The sequence below is a fragment of the Oncorhynchus mykiss genome, chromosome 5, assembly GCF_057628025.1.
Source record: "Oncorhynchus mykiss isolate SJ-2025 chromosome 5, ASM5762802v1, whole genome shotgun sequence".
Lineage (NCBI taxonomy): Eukaryota > Metazoa > Chordata > Actinopteri > Salmoniformes > Salmonidae > Oncorhynchus > Oncorhynchus mykiss.
Window position 1 is genome coordinate 40780290 of NC_143026.1, and position 12223 is coordinate 40792512.

At 40.1% G+C, this 12223-nt stretch overlaps 7 protein-coding genes across 7 annotated transcripts; all 7 read right to left on the bottom strand.

The window, feature by feature from the left end:
- Positions 1 to 33: 33 nt before the first annotated feature.
- On the bottom strand, positions 34 to 948 carry LOC149983272 (heat shock protein 30). Its single transcript, XM_090234809.1, has one exon. It carries the CDS (start codon positions 815 to 817, stop codon positions 173 to 175), a length of 645 nt encoding a protein of 214 aa, XP_090090935.1. The 5' UTR covers positions 818 to 948; the 3' UTR covers positions 34 to 172.
- Positions 949 to 1823: 875 nt separating this feature from the next.
- LOC118964591 (heat shock protein 30) lies at positions 1824 to 2740 on the bottom strand. The gene has a single exon (XM_036977489.2). It carries the CDS (start codon positions 2605 to 2607, stop codon positions 1963 to 1965), a length of 645 nt encoding a protein of 214 aa, XP_036833384.2. The 5' UTR covers positions 2608 to 2740; the 3' UTR covers positions 1824 to 1962.
- Positions 2741 to 3614: 874 nt separating this feature from the next.
- Positions 3615 to 4531, bottom strand: LOC149983273 (heat shock protein 30). Its single transcript, XM_090234810.1, has one exon. It carries the CDS (start codon positions 4396 to 4398, stop codon positions 3754 to 3756), a length of 645 nt encoding a protein of 214 aa, XP_090090936.1. The 5' UTR covers positions 4399 to 4531; the 3' UTR covers positions 3615 to 3753.
- An 874-nt stretch (positions 4532 to 5405) lies between these two features.
- LOC149983274 (heat shock protein 30) lies at positions 5406 to 6322 on the bottom strand. The gene has a single exon (XM_090236643.1). It carries the CDS (start codon positions 6187 to 6189, stop codon positions 5545 to 5547), a length of 645 nt encoding a protein of 214 aa, XP_090092769.1. The 5' UTR covers positions 6190 to 6322; the 3' UTR covers positions 5406 to 5544.
- Positions 6323 to 7196: 874 nt separating this feature from the next.
- Positions 7197 to 7994, bottom strand: LOC110523813 (heat shock protein 30). The gene is given in 2 exon segments (XM_021602848.3): positions 7197 to 7421; positions 7423 to 7994. Coding segments are annotated over 2 exon segments (663 nt in total). The 5' UTR covers positions 7981 to 7994; the 3' UTR covers positions 7197 to 7316.
- Positions 7995 to 8849: 855 nt separating this feature from the next.
- Positions 8850 to 9837, bottom strand: LOC118964592 (heat shock protein 30). Its single transcript, XM_036977491.2, has one exon. The coding sequence runs from the start codon at positions 9769 to 9771 to the stop codon at positions 9127 to 9129; it is 645 nt and encodes a 214-aa protein (XP_036833386.2). The 5' UTR covers positions 9772 to 9837; the 3' UTR covers positions 8850 to 9126.
- Positions 9838 to 10778: 941 nt separating this feature from the next.
- LOC118964593 (heat shock protein 30) lies at positions 10779 to 11562 on the bottom strand. The gene has a single exon (XM_036977492.2). It carries the CDS (start codon positions 11560 to 11562, stop codon positions 10918 to 10920), a length of 645 nt encoding a protein of 214 aa, XP_036833387.2. The 3' UTR covers positions 10779 to 10917.
- Positions 11563 to 12223: the final 661 nt, after the last annotated feature.

The window sequence follows — 12223 nt, forward strand, 5'->3', positions numbered from 1 at the left end:
ATATCCGTTGAAGAGATCATAACAACTGCAATATTCTGTCAAATGGTATATTTTATTGATTAAATTAAAAAGCATATCATATTGATTGTTACAAGATATGAAATGTAAATGCATACAGTTTCATAACATGAAAAATATGTATTAGAAAATGTTTCATCCAGTGAAATAAAAATCAGTCCTCTTGTGAAATGGTGTTCTCTTGTTTCTTCTGTGTGTCGGTGATGCTTCCCTCTGTCTTTGACAGGAATTGTGGGGTTTTCACATCCAGGCTACAGTTGATGGGCACCACTCTCTCTGCCACCTCATCCTCACAAGATAATGGATTCTTTGGTGCCTGAATGTGGAGCTTCCCGTCATGAGCCAGGGAGCAGGTGACTGTCTCAGGATTCACCCCTTCAGGCAGATCAAACTCTTGTCTGAACTCTTGGCATCTGTACGAGTAGGAGCCTTCCCCATCATCCAGCTTCTTCTCTGTCTTCCCACTGACTTTCAGCTTCCTGCCCACCTGCTTGACAGACAGCTCCTCTGGGGAAAAGTCTTTAGTGTCCAGTGTCAGGGCAAAGCCCTCTCCATCTTTATCATGCTTGTAGGAGACTGGTTGGATGGTCAAAGAGGACGGGACATTGTCCAACTCTTCAAAGATCTGCTGCTGGAGTTTTGCCATAAGCTCCAGACTGCTCTTGATCTCTAGCAGGTTTCTCTGTAGTAGATCCCGCTGGCTGAGAAGAGGTCGGACCTCTGGCCATAGACTGCGCACAGGCCAGTAGAAGTCCATCAATGGGCTGAGGGAAGACTGGAATCCTCGGGAACACAGCATCTTCAGTCAATGTTGAGTGTTGAGTCTTGTGTGCTCAGTGTTGGATGTATTGGTTTCTGTCTCGGCAGGGGAAGTTTCACAGCTTTTATATGCTGCCACTTGGAGCTCCAGTGTCTTCAGGAACTTTCCTGTCATTTCCACAGTTCTCCACTGGGTGACACACTGCAGGGAAGTGGTGACGTCACTCCAGCCAGCTTCTAAATCAGGTAGTTCAGTAACAAGCTGGATGGAGTCCACAGTCCTGAGATATTAGTGGTGCTGTACTTAAAGCAGGTCACCTTTTATTGGTTTCACTGATGAATGATTCACTTAACTTAAATATATTTATGACTTTTAAAAGTATTTTGAACCATATTGCTTTTCACATTTACAGTATTGATGGATCATTTGCAATGCATATTCTGTGACATGCAATAGTATCAGCAAAGTCGAACAAAATTGGACAAAAGATCACAAGCTACGTTTTAAAGAGTTTTCACCACAGGCGTCATTGCAAGAAAGGTCCAAATGTAATTGAACACATTCTAAAATAATCCACGGAGAAATCATATTTTTTAGAAAGAAATTCAGATTGTACAGCATTATGAAATTGGTCATGTGTCGATTTTATGTTCCTATAACATTGTTGAAAATTGAAAAATGTTTGTCTGGCATTATGTTTATAATATATTTACGTCTGTTTTTTAATAACTAAAAACAATATTTTCTAGTTGTGGAAACTATTCACTCACATTCAATGATCTAAAACAGGACACTTGCTCAAAAAGGCCTACATTGCAAATCCTGACAAGTCCACATGACATTTGTTTTCAGAAGTCAGGTTTATAAACATGTCATAAACATGTTAGAATCAGAACATTTTCAGGAGAGCTTTTTGAAATTTGGATTTATTGAAAATGATCATTGAAAAATGTCAGGCCAGTGAGCCTTTTGGAATGTTAACTTTTGATGAGAAATAAAGGTCATTATGTTGATATCCGTTGAAGAGATCATAACAACTGCAATATTCTGTCAAATGGTATATTTTATTGATTAAATTAAAAAGCATATCATATTGATTGTTACAAGATATGAAATGTAAATGCATACAGTTTCATAACATGAAAAATATGTATTAGAAAATGTTTCATCCAGTGAAATAAAAATCAGTCCTCTTGTGAAATGGTGTTCTCTTGTTTCTTCTGTGTGTCGGTGATGCTTCCCTCTGTCTTTGACAGGAATTGTGGGGTTTTCACATCCAGGCTACAGTTGATGGGCACCACTCTCTCTGCCACCTCATCCTCACAAGATAATGGATTCTTTGGTGCCTGAATGTGGAGCTTCCCGTCATGAGCCAGGGAGCAGGTGACTGTCTCAGGATTCACCCCTTCAGGCAGATCAAACTCTTGTCTGAACTCTTGGCATCTGTACGAGTAGGAGCCTTCCCCATCATCCAGCTTCTTCTCTGTCTTCCCACTGACTTTCAGCTTCCTGCCCACCTGCTTGACAGACAGCTCCTCTGGGGAAAAGTCTTTAGTGTCCAGTGTCAGGGCAAAGCCCTCTCCATCTTTATCATGCTTGTAGGAGACTGGTTGGATGGTCAAAGAGGACGGGACATTGTCCAACTCTTCAAAGATCTGCTGCTGGAGTTTTGCCATAAGCTCCAGACTGCTCTTGATCTCTAGCAGGTTTCTCTGTAATAGATCCCGCTGGCTGAGAAGAGGTCGGACCTCTGGCCATAGACTGCGCACAGGCCAGTAGAAGTCCATTAATGGGCTGAGGGAAGACTGGAATCCTCGGGAACACAGCATCTTCAGTCAATGTTGAGTGTTGAGTCTTGTGTGCTCAGTGTTGGATGTATTGGTTTCTGTCTCGGCAGGGGAAGTTTCACAGCTTTTATATGCTGCCACTTGGAGCTCCAGTGTCTTCAGGAACTTTCCTGTCATTTCCACAGTTCTCCACTGGGTGACACACTGCAGGGAAGTGGTGACGTCACTCCAGCCAGCTTCTAAATCAGGTAGTTCAGTAACAAGCTGGATGGAGTCCACAGTCCTGAGATATTAGTGGTGCTGTACTTAAAGCAGGTCACATTTTATTGGTTTCACTGATGAATGATTCACTTAACTTAAATATATTTATGACTTTTAAAAGTATTTTGAACCATATTGCTTTTCACATTTACAGTATTGATGGATCATTTGCAATGCATATTCTGTGACATGCAATAGCATCAGCAAAGTCGAACAAAATTGGACAAAAGATCACAAGCTACGTTTTAAAGAGTTTTCACCACAGGCGTCACTGCAAGAAAGGTCCAAATGTAATTGAACACATTCTAAAATAATCCACGGAGAAATCATATTTTTTAGAAAGAAATTCAGATTGTACAGCATTATGAAATTGGTCATGTGTCGATTTTTTGTTCCTTTAACATTGTTGAAAACGGAAAAAATGTTTGTCCGGCATTATGTTTATCATATATTTACATCTGTTTTTTAATAACTAAAAACAATATTTTCTAGTTGTGGAAACTATTCACTCACATTCAATGATCTAAAACAGGACACTTGCTCAAAAAGGCCTACATTGCAAATCCTGACAAGTCCACATGACATTTGTTTTCAGAAGTCAGGTTTATAAACATGTCATAAACATGTTAGAATCAGAACATTTTCAGGAGAGCTTTTTGAAAATTGGATTTATTGAAAATGATCATTGAAAAATGTCAGGCCAGTGAGCCTTTTGGAATGTTAACTTTTGATGAGAAATAAAGGTCATTATGTTGATATCCGTTGAAGAGATCATAACAACTGCAATATTCTGTCAAATGGTATATTTTATTGATTAAATTAAAAAGCATATCATATTGATTGTTACAAGATATGAAATGTAAATGCATACAGTTTCATAACATGAAAAATATGTATTAGAAAATGTTTCATCCAGTGAAATAAAAATCAGTCCTCTTGTGAAATGGTGTTCTCTTGTTTCTTCTGTGTGTCGGTGATGCTTCCCTCTGTCTTTGACAGGAATTGTGGGGTTTTCACATCCAGGCTACAGTTGATGGGCACCACTCTCTCTGCCACCTCATCCTCACAAGATAATGGATTCTTTGGTGCCTGAATGTGGAGCTTCCCGTCATGAGCCAGGGAGCAGGTGACTGTCTCAGGATTCACCCCTTCAGGCAGATCAAACTCTTGTCTGAACTCTTGGCATCTGTACGAGTAGGAGCCTTCCCCATCATCCAGCTTCTTCTCTGTCTTCCCACTGACTTTCAGCTTCCTGCCCACCTGCTTGACAGACAGCTCCTCTGGGGAAAAGTCTTTAGTGTCCAGTGTCAGGGCAAAGCCCTCTCCATCTTTATCATGCTTGTAGGAGACTGGTTGGATGGTCAAAGAGGACGGGACATTGTCCAACTCTTCAAAGATCTGCTGCTGGAGTTTTGCCATAAGCTCCAGACTGCTCTTGATCTCTAGCAGGTTTCTCTGTAATAGATCCCGCTGGCTGAGAAGAGGTCGGACCTCTGGCCATAGACTGCGCACAGGCCAGTAGAAGTCCATTAATGGGCTGAGGGAAGACTGGAATCCTCGGGAACACAGCATCTTCAGTCAATGTTGAGTGTTGAGTCTTGTGTGCTCAGTGTTGGATGTATTGGTTTCTGTCTCGGCAGGGGAAGTTTCACAGCTTTTATATGCTGCCACTTGGAGCTCCAGTGTCTTCAGGAACTTTCCTGTCATTTCCACAGTTCTCCACTGGGTGACACACTGCAGGGAAGTGGTGACGTCACTCCAGCCAGCTTCTAAATCAGGTAGTTCAGTAACAAGCTGGATGGAGTCCACAGTCCTGAGATATTAGTGGTGCTGTACTTAAAGCAGGTCACATTTTATTGGTTTCACTGATGAATGATTCACTTAACTTAAATATATTTATGACTTTTAAAAGTATTTTGAACCATATTGCTTTTCACATTTACAGTATTGATGGATCATTTGCAATGCATATTCTGTGACATGCAATAGCATCAGCAAAGTCGAACAAAATTGGACAAAAGATCACAAGCTACGTTTTAAAGAGTTTTCACCACAGGCGTCACTGCAAGAAAGGTCCAAATGTAATTGAACACATTCTAAAATAATCCACGGAGAAATCATATTTTTTAGAAAGAAATTCAGATTGTACAGCATTATGAAATTGGTCATGTGTCGATTTTTTGTTCCTTTAACATTGTTGAAAACGGAAAAAATGTTTGTCCGGCATTATGTTTATCATATATTTACATCTGTTTTTTAATAACTAAAAACAATATTTTCTAGTTGTGGAAACTATTCACTCACATTCAATGATCTAAAACAGGACACTTGCTCAAAAAGGCCTACATTGCAAATCCTGACAAGTCCACATGACATTTGTTTTCAGAAGTCAGGTTTATAAACATGTCATAAACATGTTAGAATCAGAACATTTTCAGGAGAGCTTTTTGAAAATTGGATTTATTGAAAATGATCATTGAAAAATGTCAGGCCAGTGAGCCTTTTGGAATGTTAACTTTTGATGAGAAATAAAGGTCATTATGTTGATATCCGTTGAAGAGATCATAACAACTGCAATATTCTGTCAAATGGTATATTTTATTGATTAAATTAAAAAGCATATCATATTGATTGTTACAAGATATGAAATGTAAATGCATACAGTTTCATAACATGAAAAATATGTATTAGAAAATGTTTCATCCAGTGAAATAAAAATCAGTCCTCTTGTGAAATGGTGTTCTCTTGTTTCTTCTGTGTGTCGGTGATGCTTCCCTCTGTCTTTGACAGGAATTGTGGGGTTTTCACATCCAGGCTACAGTTGATGGGCACCACTCTCTCTGCCACCTCATCCTCACAAGATAATGGATTCTTTGGTGCCTGAATGTGGAGCTTCCCGTCATGAGCCAGGGAGCAGGTGACTGTCTCAGGATTCACCCCTTCAGGCAGATCAAACTCTTGTCTGAACTCTTGGCATCTGTACGAGTAGGAGCCTTCCCCATCATCCAGCTTCTTCTCTGTCTTCCCACTGACTTTCAGCTTCCTGCCCACCTGCTTGACAGACAGCTCCTCTGGGGAAAAGTCTTTAGTGTCCAGTGTCAGGGCAAAGCCCTCTCCATCTTTATCATGCTTGTAGGAGACTGGTTGGATGGTCAAAGAGGACGGGACATTGTCCAACTCTTCAAAGATCTGCTGCTGGAGTTTTGCCATAAGCTCCAGACTGCTCTTGATCTCTAGCAGGTTTCTCTGTAATAGATCCCGCTGGCTGAGAAGAGGTCGGACCTCTGGCCATAGACTGCGCACAGGCCAGTAGAAGTCCATTAATGGGCTGAGGGAAGACTGGAATCCTCGGGAACACAGCATCTTCAGTCAATGTTGAGTGTTGAGTCTTGTGTGCTCAGTGTTGGATGTATTGGTTTCTGTCTCGGCAGGGGAAGTTTCACAGCTTTTATATGCTGCCACTTGGAGCTCCAGTGTCTTCAGGAACTTTCCTGTCATTTCCACAGTTCTCCACTGGGTGACACACTGCAGGGAAGTGGTGACGTCACTCCAGCCAGCTTCTAAATCAGGTAGTTCAGTAACAAGCTGGATGGAGTCCACAGTCCTGAGATATTAGTGGTGCTGTACTTAAAGCAGGTCACATTTTATTGGTTTCACTGATGAATGATTCACTTAACTTAAATATATTTATGACTTTTAAAAGTATTTTGAACCATATTGCTTTTCACATTTACAGTATTGATGGATCATTTGCAATGCATATTCTGTGACATGCAATAGCATCAGCAAAGTCGAACAAAATTGGACAAAAGATCACAAGCTACGTTTTAAAGAGTTTTCACCACAGGCGTCACTGCAAGAAAGGTCCAAATGTAATTGAACACATTCTAAAATAATCCACGGAGAAATCATATTTTTTAGAAAGAAATTCAGATTGTACAGCATTATGAAATTGGTCATGTGTCGATTTTTTGTTCCTTTAACATTGTTGAAAACGGAAAAAATGTTTGTCCGGCATTATGTTTATCATATATTTACATCTGTTTTTTAATAACTAAAAACAATATTTTCTAGTTGTGGAAACTATTCACTCACATTCAATGATCTAAAACAGGACACTTGCTCAAAAAGGCCTACATTGCAAATCCTGACAAGTCCACATGACATTTGTTTTCAGAAGTCAGGTTTATAAACATGTCATAAACATGTTAGAATCAGAACATTTTCAGGAGAGCTTTTTGAAAATTGGATTTATTGAAAATGATCATTGAAAAATGTCAGGCCAGTGAGCCTTTTGGAATGTTAACTTTTGATGAGAAATAAAGGTCATTATGTTGATATCCGTTGAAGAGATCATAACAACTGCAATATTCTGTCAAATGGTATATTTTATTGATTAAATTAAAAAGCATATCATATTGATTGTTACAAGATATGAAATGTAAATGCATACAGTTTCATAACATGAAAAATATGTATTAGAAAATGTTTCATCCAGTGAAATAAAAATCAGTCCTCTTGTGAAATGGTGTTCTCTTGTTTCTTCTGTGTGTCGGTGATGCTTCCCTCTGTCTTTGACAGGAATTGTGGGGTTTTCACATCCAGGCTACAGTTGATGGGCACCACTCTCTCTGCCACCTCATCCTCACAAGATAATGGATTCTTTGGTGCCTGAATGTGGAGCTTCCCGTCATGAGCCAGGGAGCAGGTGACTGTCTCAGGATTCACCCCTTCAGGCAGATCAAACTCTTGTCTGAACTCTTGGCATCTGTACGAGTAGGAGCCTTCCCCATCATCCAGCTTCTTCTCTGTCTTCCCACTGACTTTCAGCTTCCTGCCCACCTGCTTGACAGACAGCTCCTCTGGGGAAAAGTCTTTAGTGTCCAGTGTCAGGGCAAAGCCCTCTCCATCTTTATCATGCTTGTAGGAGACTGGTTGGATGGTCAAAGAGGACGGGACATTGTCCAACTCTTCAAAGATCTGCTGCTGGAGTTTTGCCATAAGCTCCAGACTGCTCTTGATCTCTAGCAGGTTTCTCTGTAATAGATCCCGCTGGCTGAGAAGAGGTCGGACCTCTGGCCATAGACTGCGCACAGGCCAGTAGAAGTCCATTAATGGGCTGAGGGAAGACTGGAATCCTCGGGAACACATCATCTTCAGTCAATGTTGAGTGTTGAGTCTTGTGTGCTCAGTGTTGGATGTATTGGTTTCTGTCTCGGCAGGGGAAGTTTCACAGCTTTTATATGCTGCCACTTGGAGCTCCAGTGTCTTCAGGAACTTTCCTGTCATTTCCACAGTTCTCCACTGGGTGACACACTGCAGGGAAGTGGTGACGTCACTCCAGCCAGCTTCTAAATCAGGTAGTTCAGTAACAAGCTGGATGGAGTCCACAGTCCTGAGATATTAGTGGTGCTGTACTTAAAGCAGGTCACATTTTATTGGTTTCACTGATGAATGATTCACTTAACTTAAATATATTTATGACTTTTAAAAGTATTTTGAACCATATTGCTTTTCACATTTACAGTATTGATGGATCATTTGCAATGCATATTCTGTGACATGCAATAGCATCAGCAAAGTCGAACAAAATTGGACAAAAGATCACAAGCTACGTTTTAAAGAGTTTTCACCACAGGCGTCACTGCAAGAAAGGTCCAAATGTAATTGAACACATTCTAAAATAATCCACGGAGAAATCATATTTTTTAGAAAGAAATTCAGATTGTACAGCATTATGAAATTGGTCATGTGTCGATTTTTTGTTCCTATAACATTGTTGAAAACGGAAAAAATGTTTGTCCGGCATTATGTTTATCATATATTTACATCTGTTTTTTAATAACTAAAAACAATATTTTCTAGTTGTGGAAACTATTCACTCACATTCAATGATCTAAAACAGGACACTTGCTCAAAAAGGCCTACATTGCAAATCCTGACAAGTCCACATGACATTTGTTTTCAGAAGTCAGGTTTATAAACATGTCATAAACATGTTAGAATCAGAACATTTTCAGGAGAGCTTTTTGAAAATTGGATTTATTGAAAATGATCATTGAAAAATGTCAGGCCAGTGAGCCTTTTGGAATGTTAACTTTTGATGAGAAATAAAGGTCATTATGTTGATATCCGTTGAAGAGATCATAACAACTGCAATATTCTGTCAAATGGTATATTTTAGTGATTAAATTAAAAAGCATATCATATTGATTGTTACAAGATATGAAATGTAAATGCATACAGTTTCATAACATGAAAAATATGTATTAGAAAATGTTTCATCCAGTGAAATAAAAATCAGTCCTCTTGTGAAATGGTGTTCTCTTGTTTCTTCTGTGTGTCGGTGATGCTTCCCTCTGTCTTTGACAGGAATTGTGGGGTTTTCACATCCAGGCTACAGTTGATGGGCACCACTCTCTCTGCCACCTCATCCTCACAAGATAATGGATTCTTTGGTGCCTGAATGTGGAGCTTCCCGTCATGAGCCAGGGAGCAGGTGACTGTCTCAGGATTCACCCCTTCAGGCAGATCAAACTCTTGTCTGAACTCTTGGCATCTGTACGAGTAGGAGCCTTCCCCATCATCCAGCTTCTTCTCTGTCTTCCCACTGACTTTCAGCTTCCTGCCCACCTGCTTGACAGACAGCTCCTCTGGGGAAAAGTCTTTAGTGTCCAGTGTCAGGGCAAAGCCCTCTCCATCTTTATCATGCTTGTAGGAGACTGGTTGGATGGTCAAAGAGGACGGGACATTGTCCAACTCTTCAAAGATCTGCTGCTGGAGTTTTGCCATAAGCTCCAGACTGCTCTTGATCTCTAGCAGGTTTCTCTGTAATAGATCCCGCTGGCTGAGAAGAGGTCGGACCTCTGGCCATAGACTGCGCACAGGCCAGTAGAAGTCCATCAATGGGCTGAGGGAAGACTGGAATCCTCGGGAACACAGCATCTTCAGTCAATGTTGAGTGTTGAGTCTTGTGTGTTCAGTGTTGGATGTATTGGTTTCTGTCTCGGCAGGGGAAGTTTCACAGCTTTTATATGCTGCCACTTGGAGCTCCAGTGTCTTCAGGAACTTTCCTGTCATTTCCACAGTTCTCCACTGGGTGACACACTGCAGGGAAGTGGTGACGTCACTCCAGCCAGCTTCTAAATCAGGTAGTTCAGTAACAAGCTGGATGGAGTCCACAGTCCTGAGATATTAGTGGTGCTGTACTTAAAGCAGGTCACATTTTATTGGTTTCACTGATGAATGATTCACTTAACTTAAATATATTTATGACTTTTAAAAGTATTTTGAACCATATTGCTTTTCACATTTACAGTATTGATGGATCATTTGCAATGCATATTCTGTGACATGCAATAGCATCAGCAAAGTCGAACAAAATTGGACAAAAGATCACAAGCTACGTTTTAAAGAGTTTTCACCACAGGCGTCATTGCAAGAAAGGTCCAAATGTAATTGAACACATTCTAAAATAATCCACGGAGAAATCATATTTTTTAGAAAGAAATTCAGATTGTACAGCATTATGAAATTGGTCATGTGTCGATTTTTTGTTCCTATAACATTGTTGAAAACGGAAAAAATGTTTGTCCGGCATTATGTTTATCATATATTTACATCTGTTTTTTAATAACTAAAAACAATATTTTCTAGTTGTGGAAACTATTCACTCACATTCAATGATCTAAAACAGGACACTTGCTCAAAAAGGCCTACATTGCAAATCCTGACAAGTCCACATGACATTTGTTTTCAGAAGTCAGGTTTATAAACATGTCATAAACATGTTAGAATCAGAACATTTTCAGGAGAGCTTTTTGAAAATTGGATTTATTGAAAATGATCATTGAAAAATGTCAGGCCAGTGAGCCTTTTGGAATGTTAACTTTTGATGAGAAATAAAGGTCATTATGTTGATATCCGTTGAAGAGATCATAACAACTGCAATATTCTGTAAAATTGTATATTTTATTGATTAAATTAAAAAGCATATCATATTGATTGTTACAAGATATGAAATGTAAATGCATACAGTTTCATAACATGAAAAATATGTATTAGAAAATGTTTCATCCAGTGAAATAAAAATCAGTCCTCTTGTGAAATGGTGTTCTCTTGTTTCTTCTGTGTGTCGGTGATGCTTCCCTCTGTCTTTGACAGGAATTGTGGGGTTTTCACATCCAGGCTACAGTTGATGGGCACCACTCTCTCTGCCACCTCATCCTCACAAGATAATGGATTCTTTGGTGCCTGAATGTGGAGCTTCCCGTCATGAGCCAGGGAGCAGGTGACTGTCTCAGGATTCACCCCTTCAGGCAGATCAAACTCTTGTCTGAACTCTTGGCATCTGTACGAGTAGGAGCCTTCCCCATCATCCAGCTTCTTCTCTGTCTTCCCACTGACTTTCAGCTTCCTGCCCACCTGCTTGACAGACAGCTCCTCTGGGGAAAAGTCTTTAGTGTCCAGTGTCAGGGCAAAGCCCTCTCCATCTTTATCATGCTTGTAGGAGACTGGTTGGATGGTCAAAGAGGACGGGACATTGTCCAACTCTTCAAAGATCTGCTGCTGGAGTTTTGCCATAAGCTCCAGACTGCTCTTGATCTCTAGCAGGTTTCTCTGTAATAGATCCCGCTGGCTGAGAAGAGGTCGGACCTCTGGCCATAGACTGCGCACAGGCCAGTAGAAGTCCATCAATGGGCTGAGGGAAGACTGGAATCCTCGGGAACACAGCATCTTCAGTCAATGTTGAGTGTTGAGTCTTGTGTGTTCAGTGTTGGATGTATTGGTTTCTGTCTCGGCAGGGGAAGTTTCACAGCTTTTATATGCTGCCACTTGGAGCTCCAGTGTCTTCAGGAACTTTCCTGTCATTTCCACAGTTCTCCACTGGGTGACACACTGCAGGGAAGTGGTGACGTCACTCCAGCCAGCTTCTAAATCAGGTAGTTCAGTAACAAGCTGGATGGAGTCCACAGTCCTGAGATATTAGTGGTGCTGTACTTAAAGCAGGTCACATTTTATTGGTTTCACTGATGAATGAATCACTTAACTTAAATATATTTATGACTTTTAAAAGTATTTTGAACCATATTGCTTTTCACATTTACAGTATTGATGGATCATTTGCAATGCATATTCTGTAACATGCAATAGTATCAGCAAAGTCGAACAAAATTGGACAAAAGATCACAAGCTACGTTTTAAAGAGTTTTCACCACAGGCGTCATTGCAAGAAAGGTCCAAATGTAATTGAACACATTCTAAAATAATCCACGGAGAAATCATATTTTTTAGAAAGAAATTCAGATTGTACAGCATTATGAAATTGGTCATGTGTCGATTTTATGTTCCTATAACATTGTTGAAAACGGAAAAAATGTTTGTCTGGCATTATGTT